Source organism: Dreissena polymorpha, chromosome 4 (genome assembly GCF_020536995.1).
Source record: "Dreissena polymorpha isolate Duluth1 chromosome 4, UMN_Dpol_1.0, whole genome shotgun sequence".
In the NCBI taxonomy this organism is placed as follows: Eukaryota; Metazoa; Mollusca; class Bivalvia; order Myida; family Dreissenidae; genus Dreissena; species Dreissena polymorpha.
Genome location: NC_068358.1, coordinates 129,102,659 through 129,121,059, shown reverse-complemented (window position 1 = coordinate 129,121,059; position 18,401 = coordinate 129,102,659). Strand labels below are relative to the sequence as shown.

Sequence of the window (18,401 nt, the reverse complement as noted above, 5' to 3'; positions counted from 1 at the left end):
CAAATACATCTGTTACAGACGGAAACTGAGTTGCAAACGCTTACGTTTTTGTTAAATCTATGTATTTATCTTCCATATGCTAATAATGTTTAGCGAAAGCTAAATTAGATATAATTTGCATAACTCGCGACGCTGCAATGATTTTAGCCTATAGCATGTATTTATGATCATTTATATGTTATTTTATCGATTCAAAACTGATTTTGACCAGGTTTTCGATGTCAACCTCGATAAAAAATATATTTCAATGAATTTATGTAAAGTTTTTTTTCTTCCTATACGATTTATATGTAAAACAACGATCTATTCCGTGAACTGTCACTTTATATTCATGTGCTGTTGTATTCATGATATGATTTGTGTTTAAAGAGTTTAGATCGCTTGATCTTATATTTTTTAAATTCAAAGACAAAAAACGCACTTTGTAAAATGAAGAATATCTTTTGTGGAATAATGATTATTGATGTAACCAGTTGAACTTGTGTTTTGACAAAAAGCGTATGGCTAGTTAAATGATTCAGAAACAGACAGCGCTAGCAGTGAATATCGTTTCTTCTATTTGAACAGTAGTTATTTTATAATGGGGTATCATTAACTATGGAAACAGAGTTAATAAATATTTTCATGAGCTCGCACCAGTTACCACTTGACCAAATAGTAATTGCAAATTACAATATACATGATGCTGATCCATTCCTGCTCCAAAGCAAAGTGAAAATGGGTTTATGCAACCAGCATTAAACCAGAACAGCCTGCAAATAACTCGCAATCTGTTCAGCTTTATGCTGTTTGCTGCTCAGTATCTTAGGGTTGGAAATAAAGAGTTTAAAACTTAATTAAGCAAGAAAGGTCTTCAATTTAATTAGATTTTCTAAGGAACTACAAATGCGTCATTTACATATCCAAGTGCTTTAGGGTTGACATCATTCGAGATAGAAAAGCAGAGTGTGTTAAGAATTATTGTAAAACTGTTGTTCTTTTTCAGGAAACCTGTCAAGCCACACGGTCACCCTGATATGTGTTGTTTACCTTCTGATGTCAGGCATCTTGGTCACATCTTAAGCCCAAGTCTCACTATTGCCGGTAGAGCCCCGGTCCATCACAGTTTGCTAACGCCGGTCGACCGGCGAGAACTGGGATGATTTGTATAAAAAATTTAATGCAGTCACACTATTACCCGGTGCCGCCCCGGTTGAAGCTGGTCAACAACCCGGCAGAGTCCCGGTCAACCCGCGACTAGCTACGGTTTATCCCGGTGAAGCCCCGGCAGGGCCCTGGTTGTCACCGGTAATGCCCCTATGGAACCTCGGTGGAAGCCGGCAGGGCCCCGGTATACTATAACTCCGCCGGCACTCCCTGTGGCTATACCGGCATCCGACGCCGGCAGAGCTACAGCAACAACCCGGTTTTACCCCGGTCATCGCCGGTAATGCCCCCGCGGAGCCCCGGTGAACGCCGGTGGCGTCCCGGCAGAGCACCGATGTACCATAGCTATACCGGGACACTTCCGGCATTCACTGGGGCTCCATCGGCAACAACCAGGGCGTTGCCGTAGCTCTTCCCGGGTCTGTATGGGCCCGGTGGAGCTATGGTTCCGTCCCAGTTGTTCCGGGTGCCGTCCTGGTTGTTCCCGGTGCCGCGCCAGTCGTTGCCGGTCCTTCCCTGTGACTCCCGGTTCATCCCGGAGGTATTAAACATTTTAATACTTTCTGGGTGGAGCCCCGGTTCATCCCAGTCATTCCCCGTGGAGCCTTGGTTTATCCCGGTAGATCCCTGGTTCACGCACCGGGGCTTCACTGGCATCATAGTGAGACTGGGCCTTTACCATCGTTTTATTAAACTTTCGAAAATTCCAGAATGTTTACCTGAGATAATTAGATTGCAAATGTCCTTAGCAAAGACAAGTGAAGGCAGGCTATACTACTCGTTAACATAAATTCCTAAATATTGAAGGGAGTAACATATGACTTCATATATATTGATAGAGGACATTTTGAGTAAGGGCTCTGGGTACACAGACTGAAACCTTTTCTAAATTATCTTTCAAATTATTGCCTTTTGTTTTTCTCTGAGAACAAATAATACTTAGTGGGAATCAAAGTGACAACCCATTTTTGTGGTATGATGTGTTTTTTCGTTATTTTGAAATCTAAATATATATTGTGTGATTATGCACATAGGTTGCCCAGCAAAGGCTTAACACATTTCATTAATTTGTTACCATTTTGTAAATATTCATAAATATATATAAACTTCCATAAAACCGAATAACAGTTAAAAGCAAAACAGACTAACAAACAAAATTATGATCGATGCTTTCTTTAGTTTCACAAAGCCAACTTGAATATTTGTTACCGTGACTGTGTTGTCTGTATTTGTAACAAATGTTTGCAATTATTTATTATGCCCCCCTTCGAAGAAGAGGGGGTATATTGCTTTGCACATGTCGGTCGGTCGGTCTGTCGGTCCACCAGGTGGTTTCCAGATGATAACTCAAGAACGCTTGGGCCTAGGATCATGAAACTTCATAGGTACATTGATCATGACTCGCAGATGACCCCTATTGATTTTGAGGTCACTAGGTCAAAGGTCACAGGTGAAGGTCACAGTTACGGGAAATAGGCATTTTAAGGATTAAGCATGGTTCAAACAAGGGAAACAACTACGGTGTATGCATGTTCTTTTTATTACAGATTTGCCTCCCTTTAATTCATTCAAAATCTCATTTTACAGCAGAGATTCCAAATCTGACCTGTAAATGAGCCCCATATTTACTGCCAGTGCTAGGTTACCTTTTCCCATTTGATCATTCTTAAGTATTGGTATTGTAATGCTGCTACTGCTGCTGCTACTGCTACTGCTACTACTACTACTACTACTACTACTACTACTACTACTACTACTACTACTACTACTACTACTACTACTACTACTACTACTTCTACTACTACTTCTACTACTACTACTACTACTACTACTACTACTACTACTACTACTACATGTACTACTACTACTACTACTACTACTACTACTACTACTACTACTACTACTAAATTAGTCAGTGAAAACCAAGATTTGGTCAGGGAAAAGTCAGTGAAAAGTCGGGGAATTTTATTTCATCAGGTTGGTGGCAACCCTGATAAACTACATAGCAACTTCATATTTGGCTTACTGGGGGGCATTGTGTTTCTCAAAGAAATCTTGTTTAATTTTCCTTAATGTTTTAGTAATTTGTTTACTAGTTACTAGTATATGATTTTTAGCGTTTAAATTCTTGCCCTGCTATTTGATATTACATGAATTGTTTTTCCTGTTGATTTAACAGTAATAGAAATTTCATAATTAATGTATTAGTCACTTTCACAAAGCGAATTGTTAACACTGATCATTTATTTAAGGGCAGGTTTGCTTAGTTGGAAGAGCATTGGACTAATAATCTGAGGATCACATGTATGGATCCCTGGTGGAAATATTTAACATATGTTGGGACTGGTCATGCAATCCTTATTATGGCCATTATCCCTTGTATTCTGGTTCAAATAGGGCAGTTTACAGTTATGGGTATATATATGTGCATATATATATGTTAGAACTGGTACACCAGCTAATACAGGAAAGTGTGAGCTGTTAAACAAAAAGGCATAAAATGACTTAAATACTGTTGTAAACGGTAAAAAACTAAACAAATAAAATCAATTCGAGGGCTAAACGGAAGACTGTTGTAACTCATATTAAATAAAGAAGGAGATACTGCAGTTTTCCGTTCAGCCCTCGAATTGCATATGTACAACAGTGAAATTTAAAACTTGTCATAAATGTCCATAAAATCTTTCCAGCTTTTCATGATGGTCTCCCAACCTACTCCAAGTTTTTGTTGTTACTGATTGTTGTAACAGTTAATTGTAGAATAGTAAGACGCTAAACATAAATTGCTAGTAATTAATGATAATAAGTAAAACCATTGCTTCTTTTTTTTATTTATGCATCAGTGTTAATGTTTCGTTTATTTTCCTTCATGTCACTATCTCGGTTTATGTGATATTTTATATATGGTGTTCAGCGTTACTAGTATTTATTTACGTTTCATATTGTGTGACTAAATGTTTTGAATAATTTTCATAATTTGTGCATATTGTCCTTCTATTGTTCAAAGGGGAGACGGGATGATTATGCTTTGTCTGATAAATGTGGAATATATTGTAATTGAATTATAATATTCTCCACATTTATTGGTGATGCAAATATAACTACAATTGTTGTATACTGCAAAGCAAACAACTCCCTGAACTCCTGATAAGCCTCATTCACACAGCATTATATATAATAAGCATGTCAGTACTGATTTATACAATCTTGCCTACAGCAATCGTTTTTGTGTGTGTTTTCTTCAGTGTTAAATGCATGTCTCTATATGTTGTTACTTCTATGAAAATAAGTTTTGAAGATGTTTGCCTTTGAATTTCTTACTATACTATAATATCATTAAAATGAGAAATTTACTCCTATTATGTCCTTTATGTTTTCATTTACAGCCAAACAAATTATACTTATTGTGTTTGTAGGTGTAGTTTTGACAAGTATTGCTTGACATTTTGTGTAATCAAATACTTGTATATTCACCTACTATTTGGTTTTAGATAACTAACTTCAAATGAGAACAGCTTCATAAGTTTACAAATAATACATAACTTTCGCTTTTGACTTTGGTTTGTGATATTGTAAAATTTAACAACAGCTGAAATGATATCATAAAGAATTTTATTGTTTGTATATATTTTCATGATTAGCTGTACATATTTTGTAAATCATGCCACTCCTTCTAAGTTAAACCAACTTCTTCTCCGCTATAGCTATATTCAATCAAATATCGCGGCGGGCGTGTATTTTATAGGTCTTTGGTTAAACATACCTTGTGATCATTGTGTAACGATGTTGTTTGATATCGCAGGAAATACATAATATAAATTATAAATATAAATTATATACATGTGTGGCTTCACCATTTGTTCTTTCCATATTTTGTTTATTGCTGAGAATTCTGTGAAATAAAACTGTGCTCTTGTTGCTATTATCTACATTTGTGATGAACAACCATTCCAAAATTGGTAAAATGTGAATATTACTGTTAAAATAATTATCTGACATAAGGAGACAGATGCTAAAGGTGTTCATTCTCCAACAAGCCATATTGCTATGATTGCATCAAAAGGCGGCGGCTATGGCTGCACGATTCTATGACATGTTATGCCCCTGCAGAGTTCCTGTACTGCTCAGCTGATTCAAAGGTCACTGCTGAGTAACCTTCAATGCAATTTGGCCCTTTGTATTGAGTGTATTTAAAGATGATATTTTGTATTTGAGCAAGTGGTGGATATGCCAAATCTAGTTCAACAAAATCTCAAAGTTGTATCATTTAAAGTAAAATCGACACCGGTGACGAATGGCTGTTTGGCAGGTGAACAAAGATGTGCATAGTGTCGATTTTGTCTTGGAGGCTATGGACACTTGACAATGCTTTGAAGTCAGTTTGTCTTGCAGTGGTGCAGTCCCATGGAAATGTATATGTGAGGTAATAAATATAAATTAGCTTGATTAATTCACCTAACAGCAGCCTAAGTGTATAATATATAATATAATATACTAGTAGTCTGCGATGTTACTTACACGAACCATGATTTTGGAAATGTGTCCCACAAAATGTAACAGTCAAAACATGCTTAATTAAAAGGCAAAATTGTTCAAGGAAAACACCAGAGCTGACAAAGCCAAATATCAGCATACAATATAATCGCAAGTTCATGTTAGATAATGTGAGGAAATAACCTGTGAACACTATGGCGTACAAATTGGGTCGAAAGTCAACAAGACCTACTAGGTAAAAAGAGAAATGTATTGTACGTCGACGTACAAATATTGTTCTTCGACGTACGTCGACGTACATATTTTCTGAACAGCCAATCAAAACACTCGTCTCACGAGTCGCTTTTCCTTCAGATTTATTCATAATAAATGTTTCAAATCTCTTTTTAATTGAGGACAAAATGAATAAAAATATCAAAATTGAAAAAAAAAGTATCTACTTGACGGTATTTATTCTAAAATCGGTTTAAGTAATAAATATTATACACTTTATTGGACAGCCGGCCGATGTCTGATCTATGTCATAACCTGACGCTCAAAGGGATAAGATAGGGATCACCACAGCAGGTTGCTAATACACAGTGTAGACTTCCGCTGTTTTATTGTGGAAACACGATTGTTTAGAAAGCATAGGCCAAATAATATGGAATCAAATTTTGAAATAAAATTCGTATAGAGTCTGAAAATAGCGCAGTGAATGTTAAACATGCGGATCAAAGCAGCATATGTAAGGGGTCTTCTGATTGGCTAACACTCAAGGGTCGGTAAAAATTGTACATATTGTACGTCGACGTACATTTCTCTTTTTACCTAGTAGGTCTTGTTGACTTTTGACACAAATGGTACGTCATAGAACACTGCCTGCTCAGTTCCTAAGGGTATGAGATGAGCGCCTTGAGGCCATAGACACGCTTGCTATATCGATCGCAGTTGATGCAATGACCTCACTTATTATTACATACGCCAAATTACAAAGATCAAGACCTGATTAGATAAGATATCGACAATTATAAGCTCGGTGGTATGAATGCCGTGTACGCAAAATTGGCACCCTTACACACGCCACGGCTTGTTATTTTAAACAATCCATATTTGTTACCGATCAGTTAAATGAAAATAATTTTAGATTGTATACTATTCGATAGAATGGATTTTTTTTTCTGAATTTATGTTGATGTTATAGAACACGTATAGGAATGTATGTTACTTTGTGATTGAAAGATGAACTTCAAACATGTTTAACATGTGGGTCAGTCCGTTCAAAATATCTACCGAACTCGATCTAAGTCTTATTAATCTGCATATCTTTTTTAAGAATTGTATCTTGCAGGTGTTGATATATAATGAAGATAATAAACTCAAGTTTTTAAATACAATCTTTTTACACTCAGTTGAGCTAGTTGAGCTCGATTGGTCATTGTCGGCTCGGGTACTACTTAGATGTACCCCGGGTACTCTTAAGTATACTTTCATGTACCCAGGGTACGGTAAATATACTTAATCGTACCCGGTCGATTTTTAGACTGTACCCGAGTTATATTCCCGCCTAAAATCCGATGTCGTAAAACGCGCTACCGATTATCTTAAACAAACTTCTCTTTAAAAAAAAAACTGCATCAACATGCTTTTTGAGTATGAGTTTCGATAATATAGAGGCCATTTTACAGAAAATTGACATAAATGTGAATATAATAAATTTCAAAAATAAATAGCCGACAACGACCGATTTAGCGGTAAATTTCCGGGTACGTTTGAGTGTATTTACTGTACCCTGGGTACTTGAGTACCGGGGTACATGTAAGCACGGACTCAATATACGCTCCGTGATGTAAGTAATAACCGAGCCGACAATAACCAATAAACACACGTGCATTTGAAAGCGCCTAGGTATAAAAATAATTGTTGAAAAGTACAACGACGAAAAATGTTTTTATAACGAAAGAAAATCTTTGTAAGAACATTATTTGCTATCTTATTTGGAATTGCTTACACAGGATATCTTTTTTTGACGTCTTACGTTCTTTTACTGTCACAGTGTCAAGTTCCAAACTCATCAAGTTCATGCGTGAAAGAAAATACAAACCGACTTTCGTTTCTTGATGTCATACACTGTTTGCCGATGATTAATAATACGAACATGATTTAACACTTAAAGAACAAATAATTTCGTAATCCTTCAAGGCATGTTAAATTTACAGTCCTCACAAGCTTCGGGACAGTCAGACCGACGGACAAGAGGGAACCAGTGACCTAAAAAGCAGCCTCTCCCACCATATTGACGTTAGTTTGGGAATAAAAACAACGTTGAGTACATTTTAAATTTAATTTGGAATCAACGTCTTGCTTTTCGAATCATGCGATACGTTTACTGACAGACACATTATTTCCTGGTTGAAAATGTGTCATGTAACGTCTCCGTTAACTTACAAAGACAGACAGACAGACAGACAAAAAACAATCATTAATCTTTGGATACGTGGTCCATCCATTGGGTATCTTCAATGGTATCTTATTTATGGGAATTTATACTTTACCTTGACATATGCCATAAAGTTGAATCATTTTTAAGTTTTATTATAACAGTATTATCAACGGCAAATAATATGTTACCTCCGCCGTAGTTTCGCTAGATCACAGACGCATAATTACCATAATATACGCGCGAAATATCGATGTTCATCGAAATTTATCGCATGAGCCTTTGTAATAACTACTCAAACAATGAATAATAACATTATTACTTAGAACGAACTACAGTATGATTTTTTACTTCACGAAAAAGTTATGAAATTTAGCACATCAGCAATTTTCTATGTTGAACCGAGTCATCTCAATGCTAAACAAAATCTCTGGATGGCAAAATCTTTATCATAACGTGTCATAGTTTCAAATTTCAATATTGCATTGTGGCGTGCTGTAATCCCAAAGTCATCTGCTTTAAAATAGGCCTCGCGTTATCTTTGTTTAGTATACGAACAAATTGATTATGCCTTATTATTGAGGGTTTAAATGTCTTTAACTGTGCCTGTATAAAATGATCGCTGTGTATTTAACCTAGTATTTTCTCTAATTTGTTTCTGGAGGTCATTCGATCGGATTTTAATTAAAATTGTTTGAACGCATGGATTTCCAAAAACTGTCGGACATCAGTTAAACACGACCTTCTTGTGTGAGGATATACAGATAAGTCCCAACGAAAGCGGAATAGAATAGTTCTGTGTCAGAATTATTGAATACGCGTGCTTAAAAAATAAAGTGTACAAATGTAGTTGACAAAAACTACATTATTATAAAGAAGTGAACCTCAAGCTTCCGTTTTGTCAATTATTGAGTAAGATGATAGCAACTCAATCTTTTTAATAGTTGTCATCGTACCAAAATACTGTTTGATCAAACGTTATAGAAAAGATATATGACCGATCTATGCTTAAACGGATATACACATGAATTTGTATTGTAATTTACAAAACGTAAGCATATTTCGGTAAAATTATTGTACAAAAACGCCATAGCAAAATAAAAGTGACGTTTGATGTTATACTCTGTAATAATCTTCAGTGAACGCGTAATAGCGAAATACAAAACAACAAAAAACACAATACATTATCTGGAATTATAAATTAAATACGCGGACCAGGGCGGGTAAAGTCGATGCTACAATTGTTCACCAATTACTGAGCGGAAGTCGATATGGACGATATTCACCGGGAACTGCTGCTGAAGAGGCAGCGGTACCTGCGCGATAACGTGATCATGGAGGAAGGGCTGTTGTCGAAACTGAGAGAGAGTGGCGTGTTCAACACGTCCATGATCCAGGTCATTCAGGTGGGTAATCGCGTCGGCTGCGTGTGAAATGTTAATTGTGACAATGTTGATTAAATAATAAAAATATATGGTTTCTTGTCAAGTTTTTTTAATGAGGTGGCGCTGGAAAAGGTACCGTTGCATTTGACAATTACCAATGTCATGCTGAAACATAACAATACATTTTTAAAGGAGCTCAAACTAAGGAGCGTATTATTTTACTTGCAGAGCGAGATCGACAACGACAGGCAGATGGCGCGCCTGCTGGATATGTTGACCAAGCGCGGACCGGAAGCATACGACAAGTTCATGGACTGCCTGAGCGAGGACTACCCCTGGGTGGTGCAGAACTTCCGGGAGAAGGAGGCCGAGCTCATGGAGCAGGATAGAGGTGAGGCCGTCTGCTGCGGGGTTCATACCCGAGTATACTGATCTAGCGGCCATCTGTTACGGGGTTCAAGCCCTAGTTTACTGATATAGCGGCCGTGTGCTACGGGGTTCACATCCAAATTTTCTTATCTAGGGGCCATCAGCTACTGGGTTCACGCCCGAGTTTACTTATCTAGTGGTCGTCTGCTACGGGGTTCACGCCCGAGTTAACTGATCTAGCGGCCGTCTGCTTCGGGGTTCACACCCGTGTTTACTGATCTAGCGGCCGTCTGCTTCGGGGTTCACGCCCGAGTTTACTTATATAGCGGCCGTCGGCTGCAGTGTTCACGTCTGCGTTTACTGATCTAGGGGCCGTTTGCTGCAGTGTTCACAGCCGAGTTTATAGATCTAGGGACCATCTGCTGCATCATTCATGTCTGCGTTTACTGATCTAGGAGCCGTCTGCTGCAGTGTTTACGCCCGAGTTTACTGATCTAGCGGCCGTCTGCTGCAAGGTGCACGCCCGACTTTACTAATTAAATGACCGTCTGCTGCAGCGTGAAATTACTGATTACGATGCCGTCTGCTGCAGGGTGCACGCGCGTGTAAACTGATTTAGAAAGTTCAGTAACTGACGGCTTTGTTTAAGAAATAACAACGCTACACGTTCATATGGGACGCACAACACATGCGTCAATATATGTCATGTGAATATTTTTTCGTAACCTATTATTGATTGTTAATTATTTCTGCTATTTAAATAAACTTATTATGTGACGCCGATTGTGGTTGTGATGTTGATGCGGTGCATGAGGAGAAGGAGGAGGAGTAATAAGAGGAGTTACAACATCGTAGCTATATTATAGGGGTCCTTAAGGCGAATAAGATCCTAACGGGTACAAACTAGCGCAAAAAGCATTATGTTACATTATTGTGATATCTTTCAGCGGAATCCGACGTGAACCGGGACATCCGACAGACGGTGAAGGCGTACGTGAAGGAGCTCGCGCGCACGACTCGCATGAACAACGCACAGCGGAAGAACGTCGAGGACTTCCTGTGCCGCCAGATCACCATAGATACCAACCTGAACAGTGGCAGCATGCCGGGCCGCAAGCTGTACGCCATACACAGGCGCCTTATGCAAGGCAAGGGTGCCACGGGGTTGTTACTGAAAAATGAATGCCTTTTAAGTTAAAATTAGACGATTTTACACATTCACGCAATACAAGTATTCAATTTAAAAAAGATGGAACAAAAGGTTCTGCTGGGATTAATCGATATCCAACATTTCATTAAATAAGACTGCAGTGAATTTATTAATTAAGTATATGAACAATCAAATAAATGTAAGCCTAAATATAAATAAATATCCACTATACCTAACTAAAAAATATTCAGTGATGCGCTAGTAACAAGAAAAGTACAACATATTTGAAACACAAGTGGTTAGCGTGTGGCTATGATATTAATTAGTGAAAACATCATTTTGAATGATAAATAAACATATTATAACGAAAAATAAACTTTTCTAAAAAAATCACCATCAAATATTATATATTCGATAGTGATTTTTTTCTCATAAAAGTTGATTTTTCGTTATAATATGATTATTTATTATACAAAATGATGTTTTCACTAATTAATATCATAGCCACACGCTAACCACCTGTGATTTGAAACATAATACATGGTAGTATATTTTTTCTGTCCATTTGTATCGATCATTTTAAGTGTTATTTTATTCGATTCATGCGATTATAAATTTTCTCTTCAATAATATAAGGCTTGTTCACAATCAGTTCAAAACACAATATAATCATTTAGGGATCCCGTTGTCGTCTCTCGACGAAAGCGACCAGGGTGACCTTGAAAACATACTTCCGGACAACGTCACCATCGACAAGATCGAAAAAGAGGTCAGTCTACTCGTTGATCGGGTACAAGAACTAGAGACAATTATAGAAAGCTGCTATGAAAAGCTTGGCGAAACCAGTAAAGACAAGTTTCTACCTGATTTGGTATTCTGTCAGCATAAGCTCCTATTGGAGCGAGACATTAAAATCGAAGAGCTGAAACAAAAGGTGCAATCGCAGCAGAAGACGATGCGTCTAGCGCGCGAAAAGGAAAGACGCGCCCGGGAAGAAAGCGAGAAGAATAAGGAGGGCAAAGACGAGGTGGTGAAATCGCTCGACACGCTAAAGGTAAACCGGCAAAAAGCTCAATATTGTTTTTTCCGCCTTTCATATTTGTTCTAGATTTGTATGGACTTCAGAATCGGAAACTTTCTTATCTATTAAATTCAAATTTTACCTCAAAACAAATGGATTTATATGCTAACTTGTTCCGAGAAAAAGACGTGTAAAAGATACATGAAATTAATTCGATTATTACAATGATCTTATCATACATGTTGGTGCTCAGCTTTAATTCGTCTTAAGAAATTAAATGGTAACCCTTAAGTCGTTTGATAAGACGAGCTTTGGTTTTCTATCGACATAAACTATATTTGCGATGTAATAACTATCGTTGTCAGAATCTATGCAAGCATCGCTCTGCGAAAACGGGGTTAAATGCATGTGCGTAAATACTGCATTCCAGATTAGCCTGTGCAGTATTCACAGGCTAATCATGGACGACAATTTTCGCCTGAACTTGATTTTTTCTAAGTAGAGATCTCCAATAAACGATACATTTAATCGAAGCGGAAAGTGTCGTCCCTTATTAGCCTGAGCGGACAGCCCATGTATTGAGACACGTTTTATCATGTTTATACGCAGATAAAGATCCAGAAGATGCAAGAGGAACGGCAACGGATGGGGATGCGAATGGCGTTCGACGTCGCGTTCGGCTCCACCATCCACCCCAACGTCCCTTCCGGTGTAGCGTCACAGGACCGACCGCGGAAACACAGGTACGGCCTTCTGGCGCCGAATAACAATGTGTAAAATTTATCCTTTTTTAGCTGATCTATTTTTAAAAAAGAGCTATTGTCATCACCTGAGCGTCGGCGTCTGCGTCGGCGTCCGGTTTAGTTTTGTGTGTAGATCCACTTTTCTCATAAAGTATCAAAGCTATTGCATTCAAACATGGCACACTTACTTACTATCATGAGGGGTCTGGGCAGGCAAAGTAAGATGACTCTGGCTGGCATTTTGACAGAAGTATGTGCCCTTTTTATACTTAGAAAATTGAAAATTTTGTTAAGTTTTGTGTTTAGGTCCACTTTATTCCTAAAGTATAAAAGCTATTGCTTTCATACTTGCAACACTTACTAACTATCATAAGGGGACTGTGCAGGCAAAGTAATGTAACTCTGACTGGCATTTTCACAGAATAATGGCCCCTTTTATACTTAGAAAATTGAAAATTTGGTTAAGTTTTGTGTTTTGGTCCACTTTACTCCTAAAGTATCATAGCTATTGCTTTCACACTTGGAACACTCGCTTACTTTCATAAGGGGACTGTACAGAACAAGTTGCATAACTCTGGTTGGCATTTTGATGGAATTATGGCCCGTTTTTTACTTGGAATATTTTGTTAAATTGTGTGTTTAGATCCACTTTACTTCTGTTGTATCAAGGCTATTGCTTTCAAACTTTAAATACTTTCTTACTATCATGAGGGTACTGTACCTGGCAAGTTGAATTTCACAATTGCCTTTGAATGACCTTTCAAGGTCAAAGCATTAAATTTTGCTAAAATTGCCATAACTTCTGTATTTATGATCAGATTTGATTCATACTTTAACACTTATCTGACATACCACAATAGACTCCACCCAAACCATCCCCCACGCCCCGCCCCAGACCCCCCCCCCCCCCATTTGTCCATGTTTGTCTTATTTTTGAAAGATCACCTAATAAATGACCACACCCCACACTATAACCCCCTCTCAACCCCCCCCCCCCCAAAAAAAAAAAAAAGAAACATGGTTAAAACAAGAGGGCCTGGTGGGCCCAAAGTCGCTCACCTGAGATAACACGATATTATTGGGACAAATCTTCTGACCAAGTTTCATGAAGATCGGAAAATAAATGTGGCCTCTACAGTGTTAATAAGGTTTTACTATAGCCATATAAGGAAAAATGCCCCGCCCCTAGCAGCCATGTTTTTCAACCAACCGGCATCATTTTTGAACTCGTCCGAGATATTATCGGGATGAATCTTCTGACCAAGTTTCATGAAGATCGGACAGTAAATGTGGCCTCTAGAGTGTTAACAAGATTTTACTATTATAATATAGCCATATTAGAAAAAATGCCCTGCCCCTTGGAAGCCATGTTTTTCAAGCAAACATAATTATTTTCGAACTCAGTCAAGATATCATTGAGACCAATCTTCTGACCAAATTTCATGAAAATTCAAAGATAAATGTGGCCTCTATAGTGTTAACAAGGTTTTACAATAGCCAAACATAGCCATATAAGGAAAAATGCCCCGCTCCTGGTGGCCATGTTTTAAAAGCAACCAAAACCATTTTCAAACTCATCCAAGATATCATTGGGACAAATCTTCTGACCAAATTACATGATGATCGGAAAATAAATGTGACCTCTAGAGTGTTATCAAGGGTTTTCTATAGCCATATAAAGAAAAATGCCCCGCCCCCGTGATGGCCATGGTTTTCAACCAACCGGCATCATTTTTGAACTCGTCCAAGATATTATTGGGATGAATCTTCTGACCGAGTTTCATGAAGATCGGAATATAAATGTGGTCCCTAGAGTGTTAACAAGATTTTACTATAAATATATATAGCCATATAAGAAAAAATGCCCCGCTCCTTGGCAGCCATGTTTTTCAAGCAAACGTAACCATTTTCGAACTCATCCAACATATCAATAAGACAAATCTTCTGACCATATTTCGTGAAGATTGGATAATAAATGTGGCCTCTAGAGTATTAACAAGGTTTTACTATAGCCATATAAGGAAAAATGCCCCGCCCCCTGGCTGCCATGTTTTTCAACCAACTGGCATCATTTTCAAACTCGTCCAAGATATTATTGGGATGAATTTTCTGACCAAGTTTCATGAAGATTGGACAATAAATGTGGCCTCTAGAGTGTTAACAAGATTTTACTATAGCCATATAAGGAAAAATGCCCCGCCCCATTTTCGAACTCATACAAGATATCATTGAGACCAATCTTCTGACCGAATTTCATGAAGATTGGACAATAAATGTGGCCTCTAGAGAGTTAACAAGGCAAATGTCGACGCCGCACAACGGACAACGCACGACGGACAAAAGGCGATCACAAAAGCTCACCACGTATTTATTTTATTATTTTATTTTTGAAAGGCTGTCCAACCATCCCCCCAAGAATTCCCCCGCCCCCCCCCCCCCCCAATTTTTTTTTTAAATTTCTTTTTTGAAAGATAATGTAATAAATGACCACACCACCTCGCTATACACCCCTCTCTATCCCCACCCTCCCTCCGTTTTGATTGAAGTATTGAGATAGGTCCCTTCACCTTTAAAAATAAAAATAGATGAGCGGTCTGCACCCGCTAGGAGGTGCTCTTGTTTTAAACAAAGTATGGTCTTTATAGTATACAGGTTCAATGGTGGAAAGTTATAATTCAATAGTATTGTATTCTTCCATCTTATAACCTCAAATTAAATTAATCGGAAATGATAGTGAAGTAAAACTCTGTAAAACTCTGTAAGAACTCTTTGACGTTCATGGTAAAACATATTAATGGACTATATCAAACACGCACACAATTCTCACAGACTTTGTTAGATAGACACACATTTTAAATAAATAATGCACTCGTATATTCATTAATTTCAGAGAAATTAAATGAAAACGAAAATTATATGATAAAGTTAGTGAATACAATGTACAATTATTTCTTTATGAGGCACTTTTTAGTGTACGATCATGTTCTGACCAAAATTAGTTTTTAACATAAACATATTATTATTTATTAAAGCGTGCAATTCTACATATTTTAGTCTCCCTCTGGTAAAACAGGACTTACTGCATGGGCATAAATTGTCGTCTCAGATCTGCCTGTGAAGTACTGCACAGGCTTATCTGGGACGATACGTTACGCATATGCATTAAGACCCGTTTCCCCAGATACAGGCTCAATTCGTCGTTTTACGCAATACCCTGAAGAAGGTTCATTTTCCAGACGATCGTCAGTTGATAAACAGACAGAGGGCGACGACATGCAGAAAGATGGTGAAGACAACACCAGCTAATGATGTAGAGACGGCGCTTTTTGTACCATCAGCAAAACAATGAGAACGGTTCTAGTTCTATAAAGTGCTGTAACAAAATAGACATTGTGTTATGCATGCCAATTAAATAACTATGATATCGCAGATACTGATCTTTGTGGACAAGGTAACCTTATGTAAAGGTTTACATGTATGCCTAAATTACTGTTTAATTGTTGTTGTATTAAATTGCTAAACTTAAATGACACTGACTTGCCGTTTGCTGACCTCGTTTATGGTCATATCTGAAAGCTCTGTGAGTGTATATTTATTTTTTAAACATTTACAAATAAAACTATTGGCACTGAATACTTACAATTGTTACACGAAGAAATGAAGATCAAAAACAACAACGTCTAATGGGCACCATCTTGGTTTCCGCCACCTTGGTTCCATACCTGCAGTATGCCAACTATCCACCTTCCCCATATTTGAACCTAGGTCATTCCCCTCAAAGAATGGAGTAAGAAACTGCATAGAAAAAGCATGCACACCTGTTCCCCAAGGGTTCAGCAATTTGCAACATATATGTTCAATCAACAAAGCCTTTCCTTGTTTAGTGAATTGAAAATGACAGGGTAGGTTCACTGTATATGGTAAGGATAACATCAAACATTGGCGAATAATACATGTAAAAAAACATGTATTGCGAATGTATTATAAATACACATTGGCAATTTCCCTTGACTTACCGCTGTTCAGAGGTTGCACTGTATTATGATTAATGATTATATTATTTTATACCTGATACAAAGTATATGAGGATATACTAGAATCACCATGTCTGCCTGCATGTCTGTCTGTCCGTTTGTCATATCGTACCTATGCTGTCCGTCTCTCCGACCGTACACAGTAAGTTTGACTATTCTGGAATCACCTGCCTGTCGTTCTTTCTGATGATGATGATGGCTATGAATGATGATCATTGTTATTTGCTGTTATTAATAATATTATTATGATTATTGTACTATTGAAACAAAGTAAAGGGGTTACCAGCCTCTCTGTCTCTAAAAACAGAGTCCGTCTGTCTGTCTGTCCGACTCTCCTTCCTTTTGTCCGTCCGTCTGTTTGTCTGTATGTAAGATGTGTGTTTTATTTCAATACTTGATCTTAACATTTAAGACAAAGTTCAAATGCAATTATTTCTGTATATCGGGAAATAAAACTACAAAATACGTAGAACCATGTCGGTGTTAAGACAATGGCTTCTTCAAAAATAAAGCAAAAGTAAACGAATAATATCAATATTGTTTTGAAGGACTTTAAGCTTACGACAAACAAATAAACACATAGTCCAGCAACTCACATGGAGAGTCTTTGTGCGAACCCTGACATTTATATCCGAGGGTTATACGGTAATGCGTGATCAGCATGACAGTGGTCAGTTTGTGCTTCGTAATCTTGCACTCCAATATCCAGCACTCCTGCAGCATGAAATGCATGCGGAAATATTGAATAAGTCATGAGAAATGTCACACAATGCATGTGGAAAATTATAAAATACTTGTTTTATATATTATCTAATGCACGTGTGTAGCACATAATGCGCGAGGAACATCAATAAATGCACTTTTACTTTTTGATATCACGTAAATCACTTCATCTGTATCACGAAATACACGCAAAATGCACGAGCTTTAATTAAGGGGTGTTGCTGCAGTTTTGCTGATTTTTTTTCCATCAAATAGATTTTGTACAAAATTTATTTTAAGATATATATACAAATACTATATGAAAATGAAATAAAAACATAGGGTCACCGGCCTTGTTTTGATTTTATTCACCATTATATAACATGTACTTTTTCAATAAAACTGAAAAATCTCTAATTGCGTGAAATTGATTAATAACATATTAAAATGGCAACATGTAAATATTATATAAGCTAAGATACATCATATACCATTTAATTAACCCACACACTACCAATAAAATGGAGTACACAAGTAAAATTTTAAGAAATTTATTTTTTATAATTTTTATGTCACACCAAAAAACGTCATTGTTTACTATTGTAACCACATAAATATTTTTTTTTTTTAATCTGTCAAATAGAATTCTGCGAAACTGCTCAAATATGTTCATCTTCGTCGTATTGTCATCATAAAACACAAATACAAAAAGGGGGTCACCGCACTTTTAACAGAGATTTTTTGTTTTAACCATCCCTACCGTCTGCGTCAAATTTCATAAAATTCAGCAATTAGGCAAAACCCAAGTACCGGTACATAGATTGTAGAAATATACATAACCATTAGAAATTGTTTGCAATCTTAACTGAGTTCACAACAGCTTACCAAAATACATTAATAAAAAACAATATTTAATCACAAACATAATACCTTACCGT

At 37.3% G+C, this 18,401-nt stretch overlaps 2 protein-coding genes across 2 annotated transcripts in view; both read left to right on the top strand.

Annotated features, from left to right (window-relative positions):
* LOC127876449 (semaphorin-2A-like) overlaps positions 1-5,064 on the top strand; it is a 148,679-nt gene extending 143,615 nt beyond the window's left edge. The window contains exon 23 of the mRNA XM_052421745.1: positions 986-5,064. Coding sequence (XP_052277705.1) covers positions 986-1,015 — 30 coding nt within the window. The 3' untranslated portion in view covers positions 1,016-5,064. The remainder of the gene's footprint in view (positions 1-985) is intronic.
* Positions 5,065-8,449: 3,385 nt separating this feature from the next.
* On the top strand, positions 8,450-16,360 carry LOC127876458 (DNA ligase 1-like). Its single transcript, XM_052421759.1, has 6 exons — positions 8,450-9,465; positions 9,673-9,835; positions 10,761-10,961; positions 11,641-12,017; positions 12,594-12,727; positions 15,964-16,360. The coding sequence occupies exons 1-6, from the start codon at positions 9,331-9,333 to the stop codon at positions 16,031-16,033; spliced, it is 1,080 nt and encodes a 359-aa protein (XP_052277719.1). The 5' UTR covers positions 8,450-9,330; the 3' UTR covers positions 16,034-16,360.
* Positions 16,361-18,401: the final 2,041 nt, after the last annotated feature.

Coding starts and splice junctions, on each gene's coding strand:
- LOC127876458 (XM_052421759.1), top strand. CDS start 9,331: ATGGACGATATTCACCGGGAACTGCTGCTGAAGAGGCAGCGGTACCTG. Junction 9,836..10,760: donor GCTCATGGAGCAGGATAGAG/GTGAGGCCGTCT, acceptor GATATCTTTCAG/CGGAATCCGACGTGAACCGG. Junction 12,728..15,963: donor GACCGACCGCGGAAACACAG/GTACGGCCTTCT, acceptor TTCATTTTCCAG/ACGATCGTCAGTTGATAAAC.